Source organism: Podarcis cretensis (genome assembly GCF_951804945.1).
Source record: "Podarcis cretensis genome assembly, chromosome: 7".
NCBI classification, from domain to species: Eukaryota; Metazoa; Chordata; class Lepidosauria; order Squamata; family Lacertidae; genus Podarcis; species Podarcis cretensis.
This window is the reverse complement of record NC_137176.1, coordinates 82,901,617-82,918,989: the sequence shown is the minus strand read 5'-3', so window position 1 is coordinate 82,918,989 and position 17,373 is coordinate 82,901,617. Positions and strand designations below refer to the sequence as shown.

The following is a 17,373-nucleotide window of genomic DNA, read 5'->3' as shown; positions in this document are numbered from 1 at the left end:
TTGACTTCATAGTTGTGGCGCCTGCTGCAGCACCCCAGAAGCTCTGTGCTCCCTGCCATTGTTGGAAAGATGAGTTTTTAAAAAGGAAGTGTGTTGCGGGTCAGTGGAGATGAATTGCTGGGCCTTTTTGGTTGTGGCTCTTTGGCACACTTTTGCCTGCTCTCCCCACCACCTTCCCTTGCCTCCTGGCATTTGACAAAGACCTGGCTCTTCAAGAAAGCTTTTTGACTTTTCTTTGTAGCATTCCGTTTATGCTCTTTTGATTATCATTTATTTTTCCTTTAATAAAAACCTGCAATCCACTTTGATTTCCTGTTCTAAAAAAAGTGGGGCAATTTTTTCATACGTGTGTATCTCTATCTATCATCTATATCTATCTATCTATCTATCTATCTATCTATCTATCTATCTATCATCTATCTATCTATATCTCTATCTATCTATCTATCTATCTATCATCTATCTATCATCTCTCTCTCTCTCTCTCTCTCTCTCTCTCTATCTATATCTATCTATCTATCTATCTATCTATCTATCTATCTATCTATCATCTATCATCTATCTATTTATCTATATCTATCTCTAGCTATCTATCATCTATCTATATCTATCTCTCTACCTCTCTATATCTCTATCTATCTATCATCTATCTATCTATTTATCTATATCTATCTATCATTTATCTATCTATCTATCTATCTATCTATCTATCTATCTATCTATCTAATCTATCATCATCTATCATCTATCTATCTATCATCTATCATCTGCCTGTCCCCAACCCACACTCCCTAAAGACCTTTTAATGTTGTTTTTTTCCAACACTCTCTGTTCTTTTCAACACTTGGAGAAACCAGGGGCTCCAAATCAGTCTAGATTTTCACCTGTCTCTCAACATGGAACATTGTCTCTTATTAAGTTCTTACCGCCACCGTCACGCGACTTGGCAGGAGAGGGATAACAGAGGGGCAATTGTTGTTTAATTACAACAGGGCCTGTATTATTCCGGCAACTCGCAGTCCCCTGGAGAGAAGGCCTATTTAATATAGCCCCAGGTATATAAATGATCTATAATGTTAAACCTCACCGCGGCGAGCATTGTGACCTGCACAAACCTCATGAAAGGGCTGATTGAGAAAGCTTAAAGTGGGGTTGACGAAGAAAGTGGTCACATGGGCGAGGGGGGATAGCCAAGCAAGTATAAATCACTAAGCCCTAACCTTCTTTAAAGGCCATTTCCTGCTTCCCATCTCCTTTAGAGCAATATCCCTCAAGGTAAGTCATGCGCTTTTGGTTGGAAGGGGATCTTACGCGATGATGAGAGCATCTGAACTGGCACCCTGATCTTAAAGTGATTGACTTGGAAGGATGAAAACCAGTGGCCGTAAGGGGACAAGGCAGCCGTCCTCAGCATGTGGACTTGAATTAGTCCAGTTGAACCCAGTGAGATAACTTCTTCCAAAGAACAAGGGATGGCCAGATCTGTTGATTTCAGTTTCTCATTTTTCCAGTTGCTAGTTCTCCACATTTCCACATTTCACTTTGCTATTATTATTATTATTATTATTATTATTATTATTATTATTATTATTATTATTAAAAGTCTTCATGGAAACCACCAGCATTTTAGTACAAAACTCTCCTAATTTGCACATTTTTGTAAGGCAATTTCCCCTCATATCATGCACTTGGTGTGGTATTTTCACTATATATGTATATGTATTGTTTTTGCATTTATTTGGCTGGAGAACTGCATTTGGAGAAGTGAGAATTTCAAAGGGATGGCTGTGTTTCAGTTCGTGTATTAATTCATAAGGTACCAGTTAGGTTGGTTTGCCTCTCAATGTGATCTGAATCGAATTTCTCCTCCATCCCTGATTTGCATTGCACTTTACCTTTGAGGCAGAAGGTGTGGTTTAGATTCTAATCATGTGTGCAGCCTATGTGTGATGAAAACTCAGAAGGAGGGTCAGGGATCCAAGCAAGGGTTGATGTGGAAGAAGGTGTTTGATGTAGTCACAAAACTGTTTGGGGTTTTTTGAATTGGATGGGCCCTTGGAGTAGGGTTGCCATATTTCAGAAAGTGAAAATCCTTTCTGACAAAGTTGTTGAGCTTTTGAGCTACGTATTTCTTTTAGGAAATTCTTCTGAAATGGGTTGCCTTACGTCCGGATTTTCCCAGACATTGCTTCCTACTGCTGTATTCCGTCTATAGCAACCCTACCCTGGAGATTCTTGAGGTAGCAATTGTAGATAAGAGATTGGGTGATCTCAAGAGGTCTGCTGAAATTTGAAATTCTGCCCCTGTGTGTCCCACCCACTGTTTTTTTCACACTATTTGATTTTTTTAAAAAAATCTTTATAGTCTTTTTTCCCCCTTTTCATGAACAGAAAAGCTCTAAGTGTTTTTATTCTCTCCTTGTGTGAGCAATTACTTCCACAGACAAGCTGACTGTTGAATCACCGTTGCCAGTTGTTAGGCTCCTATGCTGAAACACTTTCAGGGACTAATATTCTCTTTTGTCGTTGAATAGTGGAACGAACTGAGGAGACATAAATAATCTGATGGCTTTTCAATGGGGCAGCTATATTGTATTACCTTCAAAGGAAATACGCACGCCCGGTCTAACATTTTACTTAATTCACCAGGCAAGATTCCTGAAAAACAATGATGGTTATTCTCCTGGTGAATATGTTGATGGTATTGCATAGTGGTGGTAAGTGGAAAATAATGTTCCTGTTTCTCAAGCTCTAGTCATCATTCTGTATGGACGTTTTGCGTCAAGCATGCCTCAAGAACTGTTTACCCTATAGGCTCTTACAGCAGAACTTCCCAGCCTTGTATCCACAGATTTGGTCAGGTTGCATGTTCCTTTATCCATGGACATTGGCCATGTTTAATGGGGATTATGGGAGCTGGAACATTCGGAATACCATAACAACATCTGGGGACCCAAGGTTAGAGAAGGCTGCTCTATAGTAAGAACTGATGATGATGATGATGATAAAACACATATAGGTACATACAACTCTGATCCTAAATCTCCACCAACTTGTGGGACATCTCTGGGAGAAGAAAGGGCTAAGGAGGAAACCCTACACAAATCCAGAGCAGAGTCCCTAATATGGTTGGATGGCACCTTGTATGCCTGCTTCTGGCAACTCCTGCAGCCAAGCTGGTGCCAAACGTCTTGTTCTGCTTTTTTTTGGACCACATCAATGAGGCCGAGAGGGGGGTGTTGTCGTTTGGGCAGCCCAGGACCTCCATGCACACTGCCCAGGCTTGCATCCCAGGGAGGTCACTTCAGTACTGCTAACATAGCTGTTAGACTTCACCCCTGACCTTAAACGGCCTCGGCCCAGTATACCTGAAGGAGCGTCTCCACCCCCATCATTCTGCCTGGACACTGAGGTCCAGCTCCGAGGTCCTTCTGGCGGTTCCCTCACTGCGAGAAGCAAAGCTACAGGGAACCAGGCAGAGGGCCTTCTCGGTAGTGGCGCCCGCCCTGTGGAACGCCCTTCCAGCAGATGTCAAAGAGATAAACAACTGCCTAACATTTAGAAGGGAAGTTCAGGGAAGTTTTTAATATGTGACATTCTAATGTATTTTTAATCTTTGTTGGAAGCCGCTCAGAGTGGCTGGGGAAACCCAGCCAGAAGAGTGGGGTACAAATAAATTATTATTATTATTATTATTATTATTATTATTATTATTATTATTGCCCCTGGAGGCTCACTCCATTGTCTCTTGAGACAGGTGGATGCCAACAGGTGATGAACACATGACAAGGTTGCAATCCTCTGCAGACGTATCCATAAGTAGGCCTAGATGAAGTCAGTAAAACCCACCTCTATCTGAGTAGAACACAAAGATCAAGCTGTCAGCCAAACAGTAAAATAAAATAATTGTGTATTAAACATAATTAGATTTTTTTAAAAAAATTATCAGATCAATGCATCGGCTGCTGAGAGATGTATCAGTTCCTTCTAACTTTTGGGAATAGCCCTACGTATTACAATGGCCTGTGTATTTTCTGCTATACAGAAGTTGTGTAAGAGAAGAAGTCTCTATTCACTTCAGTAGAGGGTTCACTTCAGAGAGTGTCCCACCATCACAGTGAATGGGAAATTTCTCACAGCTATACGGAGCTGCTAAACCAAGTTAAAAGTCTACACAAAATGCACTAAAATCCTACAAAAAACACAAGTGTAGTCCCCCCCTTAAATTAAAGTGAATCAAATATTTTTGTAAATGTTGATTACGTTATAAATAATTTTTCCTCTGAGAAGATCCTTCCTCCCTGTACTTTTTCATACCCATCCAAATTTCTGGGTAAGGTGATGTTTTACAGACTTATTCCCCCCCCCCCCCCCATTTCAGTGAAGCTGGTTGGAGTAAGGCGAAAATTGAACCTGGAAATTTGATCTTAGTGTCGCTGATGTGCAGATAATTCCCACCGATTTCAGAAAGAACTGACTTTGAAGTCTCCGCAACAGATGGTTGGGGTTATTATTATCTGTCGGATACATATGCCTTCAGATCTTCATATGCAACCTGGTCCTGGGTACACAACCCACTTACACATTTTAAGTTCATCTTGAATTTCATTTCAGTGAATGTTTAATATATAACTAGCAAAGGTAAATGTATGAAGTCAACCAACAGATATAGAGGAGAGGAATCATAGAATCATAGAGTTGTAAGAGACCACAAGGGCCATCGAGTCCAACCCCCTGCCAAGCAGGAAACACCATCAGAGCACTCCTGACATATGGTTGTCAAGCCTCTGCTTAAAGACCTCCAAAGAAGGAGACTCCACCACACTCCTTGGCAGCAAATTCCACTGTCGAACAGCTCTTACTGTCAGGAAGGGCAAGTAAGAGAGCAAGTAAGAGATGCGCTTTGGATATTGCAATGGAGACCAACAAATGAGTTGACGAAAATTGGCTTCAGGCACTCTATTGATTAATCTTTCTGTTTTAATTTGTGATCCTTCTGAATGGAACTGGTGAGACAGGAGGTCAAGGATCAGAGACACCAGCAATTCCAATGGATCTTCCGCACGCAGCAGAAAGAGATCTAAGTAAGAAGCTCTTGTTCTGTATCTGTCCAGGAGCAACAGAACCTATGAATATGGGGCATTGCATGTCCACCTTGGCCAAGTATTGCTGCCTAAACTGGCAATAGCTACTCCAGGTCTCAGGCAGGCTGTGATGGCTGGTGTCCAATGGGTAGGGCAGTTGCCAGGGAGACCAGCAGCAGGTGGCATCAATGACAGGCTGTGTGCAAGAAGGCAGGTAGGCATGGACCAGGTGAGGGCTCACTGAGGTTGCCAGGGCAGTGCCCCATTTTCTCTTAATGGACCAAGTTCCACTGCAGGCAGGGGTTTCTCCCAACCAAAGGCAGCCCAGCCAATTTCGCCACCTGGGGCAAAATGGAAATTGGCACCTCCTACCCCTCTGCCATGCTCCACTTCTTCTGCTCCTGCTGTTCCCTAGCTCTTGCTGAACTTAAAGGAGCCAGAGAGCTCCTCAAAATCTTGCTGCTTGCTTGGCTTCTCCTCCAGGGGCAGGGAAGACGAGCGGCATTGTTTCACGCTGGCATGCCTCCATCTCAGCAATGGATGCAAAGGGTCAGGCGGGTCGAGTGCTGCCTCTTGCATTTCTGCCACCTGAGTGGCATGGGCCATGGGCCAGCTGTGTTTCCAGCTGTGTTGCCCTCTGGGATCTTCTTAACTGGAGATACTGTAGATGTAGGACTAGGGATACCGCAGGCATAAGACTGAACTTCTTGGACCATCTGCATGCAAAGTATGCACTGTCGCTAAACTATTGCCCCTTACCTGAAAGGGCTGAATTGTTTGCTTACAAGAGGTGAAATTTAAGAATTGATTCAGACAACCAGTTTGTCCCAGTGAGAATTGCCTTCAGCAGTTTCCGAGGGATGGGGATTTAGTGGAACCTATGAGGGTGGCGCTGTGGTGTAAACCACTGAGCCTAGGGCTTGCCGATTGGAAGGTCAGCGGTTCAAATCCCCACGACAGGGTGAGCTCCTGTTGTTCGGTCCCAGTTCCTGCCAACCTAGCAGTTTGAAAGCATGACAGTGCAAGTAGATAAATAGGTACTGCTCCGGCAGGAAGGTAAATGGTGTTTCCATGCGCTGCTCTGGTTTCTCCAAAAGCGGCTTAGTCATGCTGGCCACATGACCTGGAAAAACTGTCTGTGGACAAACGTCAGCTCCCTCGGCCAGTAAAGCAAACCCCAGAATCATCTGCAACTGGACTTAACTGTCAGGGGTCCTTTACCTTTACCTTTACCTTTTTATGCAGACTTAGCTCTTGCTGAAGTGCACTGTTTCATATTGCAGTAGAGGGCATCACATGCCTATGTTATCCAGGATAGCCTTCTCCCTGACACTCTTGGTTTCTGCAAGCAGGGAGTTTATGTTTCATGACAAGAGTAATTAAACATGCGATCCCCACACTGGCGGAGTGGACAGTCTAGAAAAAGACATATGTTGTGATTCTTCTGCCTGTGCCAGTTGATTCTAGATCAGCTAGGTGGCTCCAATGAACAATTCTATGGGCTCTGATGCTTTTCAGATCAGCTGCAAAAATGCATCATTCCCATATGGTTGCTGTTAAACCCATCGACTGGAGCTGCAGCCGTGTTGCATATCCACACTACAGATGAGAATATTACCTGTAGTGAGGAATATAGAACAATATTCATAGCCTGAGCAGGGGTTGGGTGGCAGAGGTTTCCCAGAAGTCCATCAGATGTTAGCTGGCTTTGTCATAATAAAGATTTTCAAAATTTCCTTCCTGTGGCGGTCCCACCCATTAAGAGCCAAACCAGTTTCTAACTGTACAGCCTCACTGCCTCGGGTTGGGTTTGTTGGTCACTCTAAAGTGTGACAGAATACTGGGAGAGTGGTACGGAATGTTGGGAAATGGTTCATTTTTTTGTGATTATCCCACAATTTAGTTTGTAGATGAAATGAAATAGATGAGAGGTGGGCATGTATAAACTTTAACATTTTAAAACTATTTACATTCAGATAACATTACATTCTTCAACGGGGTCTTTGCAAACGTGGAAGGTGTTGCGTTGTTCTTTGGTAAGTGAACATTGTTCTTTTTTTACAAAAATCAGGCTGGTTTTAAAGGGAGAACACTTCCTGACACTTAAATATCTGCACGTTTGTTTGTGTGCATGACTTTGAATTGTGGACATATCTGAATGTGCCTATGTGCATAATCCAGAACAAAAAAGTGGTGCTGTGTATCAGGAAGAGAACTGCTGAATTCCAGTCTTCCATTCCCTCACCCCTTGGTCCTATATACCTGAAGGAGCATCTCCACCCCCATCATTCAGCCTAGACACTGAGGTCCAGCGCCGAGGGCCTTCTGGCGGTTCCCTCATTGTGATAAGTGAGATTACAGAAAACCAGACATAGGGCCTTCTCGGTAGTGGCGCCCGCCCTGTGGAATGCCCCCCATCAGATGTGAAGGAAATAAACAGCTATCTTATCTTTAAAAGACATCTGAAGGCAGCCCTGTTTAGTGAAGTTTTTAGTATTTAATGCTGTATTGTTTTTAACACTCGATTGGGAGCCTCCCAGGGTGGCTGGGGAAACTCAGCCAGATGGGCGGGGTAAAAATAATAAATTATTATTATTATTATTTCCTACTTGGCCACACAACAGTCAGCATTCCATGCCCACTGACCCCTTTCCATCCTCATTGGGCTGTTTTTATTCCTCACCCTTAAGAGGATTTTCTAAAGGTTTTTTTTTTCTACTTCTCCCCAAGCATGCTGATATCTCCCTCTTCTGTATGGGTGATAGAGCTTTGGCTACTGAAGCAATGCCACTCACTTGCCAGTCTCCCACTTTCCCAAACAAACTTGGAGAGAATTCATGCTAGAGAGGACCTGCTGGGAATAAATGAGTCTGTATAGGTCTGATCATTAGGGTTGAGGAGTATCATTTTCTGTTGGGAGGCATGGGATTTAGAGTTTCCTCTGCCTCCCTGTCCAATTCAATGAATCAGCATGTTTGAAGTTACTCAGTTAGGAGGCACTGGGAAACTGCAAACCCCCCATGCATCCAAGCAGGAAATGTGCCCCTCAATATGCTTGGGACTATGCAGGCCATAAGGGGACGTGGGTGGCGCTGTGGGTTAAACCACAGAGCCTAGGGCTTGCTGATCAGAAGGTCGGCGGCTCCTTATTGTTTTCTGTGTCCTCCTGTTGGGACGCAGGTGGCGCTGTGGGTTAAGCCACAGAGCCTAGGACTTGCCAATCAGAAGGTCGGCGGTTCGAATCCCTGCAACAGGGTGAGCTCCTGTTGCTCGGTCCCTGCTCCTGCCAACCTAGCAGTTTGAAAGCACGTCAAAGTGCAAGTAGATAAATAGGTACTGCTCCGGCGGGAAGGTAAATGGTAGTTCCGTGTGCTGCTCTGGTTCGCCAGGAGCGGCTTAGTCATGCTGGCCACATGACCCGGAAGCTGTACGCCGGCTCCCTCGGCCAATAAAGCAAGATGAGCGCCGCAACCCCAGAGTCAGTCACGACTGGACCTAATGGTCAGGGGTCCCTTTATCTTTATGCAGGCCATAAGACTGGGGTATGCAAGACCTCTCACATCTCTCTCCCTACTTTACAATGATTACTTCACTTGGGGAACTGGCATGGGGATCAAGAGAACATAGGATTATACAGAATCGGACCACTGGTTTGTGCTGTCTACATCAATTGGTGGTAGTTCTCCAAGGTTTCAGGCAGGGCTGTCTCCCAGCAGATGCTCTACCACTGAGCTATGACCCTTTCTCCAAAGGGCTGGTCTCCTTGAGGTGTGTGTGTGTGTGTGTGTGTGTGTGTGTGTGTGTGTTTCTGAGCATTCTCTGGAAAACCTCCAAATTAACAATTTATGAGATGAGCCCGGTTGACTCACTGCAAACAACCTTCAGACTCTGAATTCACATGATGGTTGTCCCTGCAGACTGTTTGGGTTCTCAGTTCACCTGGCTCCAGTCCATCTTTACCAGCTTCCCTGCACTGCTCAACTTTGTGAGCAAAATGAGGTGTGTGACCGGTATTTGCCCAAGAGATTTCGAAGACTACGGCTGCACCTGCCGATTCGAAATGGAGGGTCTCCCCGCAGATGAGTTTGATGGGTGAGTCTGGAATATTCGTGACGACATTCCCATTTTGCAGAGGTTTTGTGAGGGACGTCTGTCCGTGTCTGGTTGCTTGCTGTAACAATGGCCTGTAAGACTATTGAGTCAAAGAATCATAGAATTCGAAGGGACCCTGAGGGTCACCCCATGCAATGCAGGAATCTCAGCTAAAGCATCCTTTACAGATGGCCACCCAACCTCTGCTTAAAAACCTCCAAGGAATGAGAGTCCACCACCTCTTGAGGAAGACTGTCTAGTAGGAACACATTAATTCTCACTTTTTTGATTGCCTGGGACTGTAAAAACAAGAGGCTGCCATGCATTATAACCTGGTTCACATGTCACCTTAAATCTAGGGTGGATTACCTTTGGCCCAAAGGCTTAAGTCCAACAGTAGTCCGAATTGTTGGAAAAATGCCCGGGAAGGCTGCCAACTTCCCAAGTCTTCGGAGCATCTCTCTGGTGGTCCTCTCTGGCTATAAATCTCCTTCATTCCAGAGAGACCGGTGATAGGCGACCCATCTCTCCTAAAAAGACCATGCCAGACTTCTGTCATATCATAGCAGAAGAAAGACTCAATCGTAATTCTGAACTACTTTATTTACAGTCTATATACAGAGGCGCCAACAGTACGTCTGTGCTCTCTGAACACTGGTACAGAATTGCGACACACACAAAAGTGAAACTAAACTTCCAACAGTACTTAGCAGGAATAGATAATACAGACTTCCTTTCTCACGCTCTCTCAGACACTCACATGAGGTATACAATCATAGTACCACTCGCTGGAGCAGCTCATATAGATAAAAATCCTAACACGAATTTGGGCTGAAATGCTTTCTGGACTATAGATCTATAGGCACACTTTACCCTAGCAGCCCATGAAGTGGACTGGGCACCTGGTAGGACTAGGTCCCTCAAGACCAAGGTTCAAATTCCCTCCCACCCATGAAACTCACTGAGTTACCTTGGGCTAGTCACAGTCCCTTGGGCTGGCCTACCTCACAGGGTTGTTTTATTAGGACAAAATGGGGGAGAGGAGAACTGTATGTGCCACCTTGAGATCGTTTGAGGAAAGGTGGGACATGAATGTAATAAGAATGTTCAAAATAAATAAATAAAATTAGCGTTTTAGTGCACTTTTGGGGGGAGGGGTGACTAGAGAGTCGCACCACGGAATTCAGATAAGTGTGAATGCTGAAGTGTTACAGTTCATGTCTTTTTTCGGGAAGTGAAAATTAGGTATTAAAATGCAAACTAAACAGATTAAGTGGCTAAGCCAAGAATCACATTCTGAATAGCCTTATATTAATTATTTGATTGTTACACCACCAACACCTGCATGCCAAACAAGCTGCTGTTTTGAGCATCGCAAGTGTTATGAAGAAGCAACAGAAGAAGAATGTGTGTGGGACCCTGCAAAGATTTCGACAGATGTCAGCTGCCTCACCAAAAACATCACCTGTGGTAAGATTGAGGGCTTTGTAATAAATGCTATGAATGCTTCGTACCCGTTCCCACTCCTCTCCCAAGGTTCCTTTGCCTTCAGATGAATAGGCCTCTAAGACACACCTATTCTGGCTTGTTTTTTGTCTGGTGGGCTAGATGTTATGAACAGTGGCGGGCAACTTCTAAGAACTGTTCAGCATTACAGTAAGCCTGCAACTTACGCAGCGGCTATATTTTGGGGATTGCCCCTAAAGCCAAAATCACATCTAGTCCAAACCCACTGCTCAATGGTGAGTGAGATTGCCAAAGTATTTGTCCTGAAATATTATTTCTAATTATTATTAGCCACATTTGTTGTTGTTGTTGTTTAGTCGTGTCTGACACTTCGTGACCCCATGGACCAGAGCACGCCAGGCACTCCTGTCTTCCACTGCCTCCCGCAGTTTGGTCAAACTCATGCTGGTAGCTTCGAGAACACTGTCCAACCATCTCATCCTCTGTTGTCCCCTTCTCCTTGTGCCCTCCATCTTTCCCAACTTCAGGGTTTTTTCCAGGGAGTTTTCTCTTCTCATGAGGTGGCCAAAGTATTGGAGCCTCAGCTTCAGGATCTGTCCTTCCAGTGAGCACTCAGGGTTGATTTCCTTAAGAATGGATAGGTTTGATCTTCTTGCAGTCCATGGGACTCTCAAGAGTCTCCTCCAGCACCATAATTCAAAAGCATCAATTCTTCTGCGATCAGCCTTCTTTATGGTCCAGCTCTCACTTCCATACATCACTACTGGGAAAACCATAGCTTTAACTATACGGACCTTTGTTGGCAAGGTGAGGCCTTATAGTTTAGGAAAAAACCCCGATGATAACTGACAAGAGAAATTTACAAAAGTCTGCATGGTTTGATTGCTGGTGCTGGAGGAGACTGCAAGAAGATCAAACTTATCCATTCTGAAGGAAATCAACATTGGGGTTTTCACTATACTGTACTACATGTTTTAGTTTAGATTCTTCTTCTTCTTCTTTAAAAATGTTGCTTATTCCATTTCCAGGTGGCATTTTATCTACTGGCAGATTATAATATTTTCAGAGGTGCAGCTGATTTTTGCATGTATTGTTTCCTGAAGAGAATCCTGTCCAAATCAGTAATTGGAAAGAAGAGAATTTCATATCAGCATGAGTTTTCCAGTGTATTAGAACCATCTCTCACTGTGAACTGTTCTCAGTCTTGAACTCGTTCTATGCTGGTTGAATAGTGTGGGAGGCACAATATACACTCTTAGCTACAAAACGAAATGCACTTCTCCAGGTCAAAACCTTATAGAGAGAAGGCAGATTGTGGAAACAGATACCTCAATAGTACTTTGTATGTTGATCTCTCCAACCCCCCTCCATTTCGGTTTTCTTTCGTCTCCAGAGTCTGACGATGCCTGTGAACGCCTTCTCTGCAACTGTGACAAGGCAGCTATTGAATGCTTTCTGCATTCCCACATTAACTCTTCCTTGAACAGCATGGATGTTTCACTCTGTCCCTCTCTGGTTACAGGTGAGAATATAAAAGAAAAACTCTGAGATTTTGTTTCCTCGGCGGTCTGTAGACGTCCCTGTTCCCTGATTTGAATTTTAATGAACTGTGTTCTTGCAAAGTTAATTTGTTGCTACTGGCTATTATGTCACACGTCAGGAAAATTTGTGTGTGTCTGGGTTTGGGTCTCAGTGAGTGAAAAGTACAAGCCAATGGTTTTAAGCCTGCTTTCCAGGGAATTAGGCTTATCAAAGGTTCCTCAGTGAGAAGATCTTGCTAGAGATGGACAAGCATGCCAAAGAAGACCGGTTTGGCTCTCATGCCCAATCTTCTGTGTTACTGTCCACAACACCGATGAATGCTTGCAATACTGTCAGGAGGATAAAGTTAAAGGTAAAGGGACCCCTGACCATTAGGTCCAATTGTGGCCGACTCTGGGGTTGCGGCGCTCATCTCGCTTTATTGGCCGAGGGAGCCGGCGCACAGCTTCTGGGTCATGTGGCCAGCATAACTGGCATAAGCCGCTTCTGGCGAACCAGAGCAGCGCACAGAAATGCTGTTTACCTTCCCACCAGAGTGGTACCTATTTATCTACTTGCACTTTGACGTGCTTTCGAACTGCTAGGTTGGCAGGAGCAGGGACTGAGCAACAGGAGCTCACCCTGTTGCAGGGATTCGAACTGCCGACCTTCTGATCGGCAAGTCCTAGGCTCTGTGGCTTAACCCACAGCGCCACCTGCGTCCCAACAGGAGGACGCAGAAAACAATAAAGTTGTTTCTGCAAGCCACCAAATTGGGCAGAGCTCCTATAAGTTCAATGAAATGCAAACTGCAACAGACTGGGTTTGAGCTACAATAATACAATCAAAAGACAAATAGATGCAGAACAGCAAACTCCATCTCGAGCACATGTGCTTTGTAAGTGTGTCAGGATATATGTGGGGTTCTGGACTGGATTGTCAATCAAGTTTAAAAAGCAGAACAAATTTCTGTACGTACTTCATGCATTGAGAAGAGCTGCTCACCCCTTCCTTTTCATCCCTCCTTTCCTCTTTAGCATGCGCACTGTCCGTTTTTCATATGCCTGGACATTTTGTTATTACTATTTTTTACAAAAATGAATCATGGAACACCTGCTCCCTTTTCTTTACAGAAACAGTCAGCGAGAGAAGTCAGACGACGCTTCATGCTGCAGGTATGCTATGTGTATCCTACACTGTCTCTCCCAGAGCCCAAAGTGGGGCAGGAGTCTACAAGCGACAGGTAACAGAAAACAGACTCCCCCAGATGAATAGGCCCAGATGGAGACTATGCAAATATGCCCATCTCTTCCAGTAAGAATCTATTTTTCTTTCTTTCCATAGAGTTTCAGAACCAGAGGGCTGAAGATACTCAGCTGACAGATACATCTCTTGCAGAGGGTAGGTTTGACAGTGTTCTTGTTTAGTTTAGCTGGGATCAAAAATGAACCTTTGCACCAAGGTAGGGTAAATTCTGCAAAAGGTTTTTTGTGTGATTCTGACATCTTTTGACTAATTTCTCCTGCTCCCACAGAAGGGTATGAATGCAGCATAAAATGCTAGTGGTTGACATTCATCCACACATTATATCTTCCCATTCTGCTAAGCTGCATGCCTCTTCTCTTTGCTGGGGTGCAGTGATGACCATTGGGATTGGTAGGGTGGAAGGCAAGGAGGACCAACAGTAGGTGGAGCTATAGCCAATGACAGGCAGAGCCAATGCACTCTATTGTCTCCAGTGCTGGATTTACGTATAAGCTAAACAAGCTATAGCTTAGGGCCCCACTCTCTTGGGGGCCCCCCAAAAAATGTAAGGGGAAAAAACACACACCTGGATGTACATTTCCAAAATATAAGATAAAAAACAAATAAAATAAAACCTACATACAACAACAGTGTTTTGTAAATTGCATTTCTAAAGTAACTTCTGTTATTGCCAAATGCCAATGTGTTTGCATTATTAAGTTTGTTATAAATAAAAAAGCATTTTAAGTAAGAGCTTAATAATTATTTCACTATTAATATACTTCTTAATTGTACTTCACTATTACAGTGGTACCTCGGGTTAAGAACTTAATTCGTTCTGGAGGTCCATTCTTAATCTGAAACTGTTCTTAACCTGAGGTACCACTTTAGCTAATGGGGCCTCCTGCCATGCCACGATTTCTGTTCTCATCCTGTAGGTAATATTTCTGGGTTAGCGGAGTCTGTAACCTGAAGCATCTGTAACCCAAAGTACAAAATAGATACAAATAAGTCCATAAAATACCATATAGCAGGGGTCAGCAAACTTCTGCAGAGGGGGGGCCGGTCCACTGTCCCTCAGACCTTGTGGGAGGCCGGACTATATTCCTATGCCCCACAAATAACCCAGAGATGCATTTTAAATAAAAGGACACATTCTACTCATGTAAAAACAGGGCTTTAGTATGCCTAAGGACCCCTGCTATATGGTATATACAACCCCCTGACCTCTGGGGTTGCGGTGCTCATCTCGCTTTATTGGCCGAGGGAGCTGGCGTACAGCTTCCAGGTCTTGTGGCAAGCATGACTAAGCCACTTCTGGCGAACCAGAGCAGCACACGGAAACGCCGTTTACCTTCCCACCAGAGCGGTACCTATTTATCTCCTTCCACTTTGAAGTGCTTTCGAACTGCCTACCCATGCCATTTAGCAAATATACAATACAAAAAAACAGCGACAATTTGTTGTTGACAAAGGGCAGCTGGACATATAAAGGGCCCCGTTACCTTCAGTAGCTTAGGGCCTCATCCAACCTAAATCTGGCCCTGATTGTCTCCATCCTCCTCCTTGCTGAGTCCTATGAGAGAGAAGTCTAGTGGGAAGGAAGCTGGCTAGCCAAGCCAGCCCTTGAACTGTTTATAAGTAAGAAGGCAGGCAGGTGGGGGCCAGCTAAGGGCCAGCAGAGGTCTATGGGGCAGTACTTCATCTCTTTGGGGTTTTTTGGGGTTTTTTTGAATATTTTTATTAGGAATTTCAATATAACAATTTATCAAAAATACATCATCCTCATTTCCCCACCCATTTTTCCCTCCCCCTCCCCCTCCCCTCAAAAGAAACCCCCCTCCCAGACTTCCCTCAGCTCCTCTCACTGGTTTTTCAGCACATGTTATTCTCTGCATATTATAAAATTGTAAAGATCCTTAATTTATAGATAGGTCATATCTATGTTGTTGTTGTTTAGTTGTTTAGTTGTGTCCGACTCTTCGTGACCCCATGGACCAGAGCACACCAGGCACTCCTGTTTTCCACTGCCTCCCGCAGTTTGGTCAGACTCATGTTTGTAGCTTCGAGAACACTGTCCAACCATCTCGCCCTCTGTCGTCCCCTTCTCCTTCTGCCCTCAGTCTTTCCCAACATCAGGGTCTTTTCCAGGGAGTCTTCTCTTCTCATGAGGTGGCCAAAGTCTTGGAGCCTCAGGATAATATCTATATATTACCAATAAAAAGTTTGTGTATGTTTACTCAAAACCTGCCAAGGAGTCCAATTCATTTTGTTGTTTCTTTAAGTACTTTGTGAAAGGTTCCCATTCTTCTTTAAAGCCACAGTTGCCCTTATTGCGTAGTTTGTGTGTCAATTCCGCCAATTCCCCATAGTGCTTCATCTGTTCTAAATGACCAGCCTTTGCTGCTCAGGTTAGCCTCTTCAGGGAAACTGCCGAGACAAACTGGAACCGGATCACAAGATGGCAATAACAATAGCCAGTGGGGTGTTCAACAAGTCCTGTTGAGCAAAGCTTCGAGGAAATAGGTCTATTTTTCCTGTAGAAAAGATGAGCAAGGCGTGGGGGGCATGATATAACTTTTCAAATACCTGAAGATCTGCCAGGTAGAAGACAACAAAGGCATATTCTCTGCTGCCCCAGAGAGCAGGAACGGATCAAATGGGATTAAGTTACAAGAGGGTAAATTGCTGCTGAACATTATCAGAAATGTCTTGACATCAAGGGCTGGGGGAACCCAGCCAGATGACAGGATATAAATACTAATATTATTATTATTACTAAGGGCAGATTTAAAATGGAACTAGCTAGTGCGTTGGGTGGGCTGATATTTGATGGAGGTCTTCAAGCAGGGGTTGGGCAGCCATCTGATGCTCTAGATCTCTGGGTGTCTTGTATCTTGAAGGGGGTTGAAATATACTCGGAGTCGAGAGTGGATTTCATGCTCTTTATTCAGCTCATAGTGGTGAGGAGGAATGTAAGTTCCCCCAGAATGTCTGCTTTATATACATTATTTACACAATGGGCACCACGTGATTGGCTAATTCCGGGTTTCACCTGTAGGCCAATCAGGCTGTGGATTCACTTCCACCTGGAGCTGGATTGGGTGGCTCCTGTGGACCAATCAGACTGCTGCATTCTGAATCCTATTGTTCTAGGACCAATAAGACTGCTGCCTTTTGGATCCTATTCAACTCAGTACATAACAGGGGTTCAACTGAATGGCTCACAAGACATCCCCCCACAAATCTTATTATATCATGACTTACCTTGGGAGAGAATTTGGGCCTATTTTTTCAGATATGGCTATATGTGGTTTATCCCCTCCTGCAGAAGATCAGTCTCTTCTCCTTACTGTCCTCTGCACAGACAGAAAACAAAATATAGCACAGCAGATGTTACTCTGATTATGGGATACAATGATGAAGCTTGCAGACTCTCATAGGCATATATCAATATTGTGTATCTTTCAGTTATCCCACAGACCACAGATGGGATGGTTGTACTGAGTTCTGGAGCAGACCGTAAGTCGTTATTCGCAGGCATGTTATCGTTTGTCTCCTTGATATGATTAATTTATTCTGTTGCTTTTCCAAAGCATGCTTGACTTTCCTGACCAAAGCATTGCTCCCATGCTGGTTTATTTTCTTTTAAACAGTTGCTTCAGATGCGATGAGTGATGGAGGCCTCGAAGCCCACAGAGAAGGAGGTGTGTGGTGGCTTTAGGGCTTTTAGAAGACTTGTTTAGAAAAATTATAAACTGTGGCATATAGATGAACTTACAGATAAAACATGGCCAAATCCATAAGCCAATTAAATCAAATATGCTTAAAGTCATCATCATAAAAACAAAGATAAAATCAATTGATCATTAAAACTAATATGTTTCAATCCCCTTCATTTGAGGTTTTTAAGCAGAGGTTGGGTGGCCATCTGCCATTGATGGCTCTTTGGATCCCAACTCTA

The 17,373-nt window shown here is 44.0% G+C and overlaps 1 protein-coding gene across 1 annotated transcript in view; it reads left to right on the top strand.

Moving 5' to 3' along the window:
• Positions 1-1,061: 1,061 nt before the first annotated feature.
• Positions 1,062-17,373, top strand: part of OC90 (otoconin 90) — a 28,842-nt gene continuing 12,530 nt past the window's right edge. Inside the window, exons 1-11 of the mRNA XM_079984583.1 lie at positions 1,062-1,275; positions 2,650-2,717; positions 5,019-5,084; positions 7,061-7,120; positions 9,002-9,176; positions 10,534-10,646; positions 12,037-12,165; positions 13,298-13,339; positions 13,509-13,565; positions 16,881-16,931; positions 17,066-17,116. Coding sequence (XP_079840709.1) covers positions 2,669-2,717; positions 5,019-5,084; positions 7,061-7,120; positions 9,002-9,176; positions 10,534-10,646; positions 12,037-12,165; positions 13,298-13,339; positions 13,509-13,565; positions 16,881-16,931; positions 17,066-17,116 — 793 coding nt within the window. The 5' untranslated portion in view covers positions 1,062-1,275; positions 2,650-2,668. The remainder of the gene's footprint in view (positions 1,276-2,649; positions 2,718-5,018; positions 5,085-7,060; positions 7,121-9,001; positions 9,177-10,533; positions 10,647-12,036; positions 12,166-13,297; positions 13,340-13,508; positions 13,566-16,880; positions 16,932-17,065; positions 17,117-17,373) is intronic.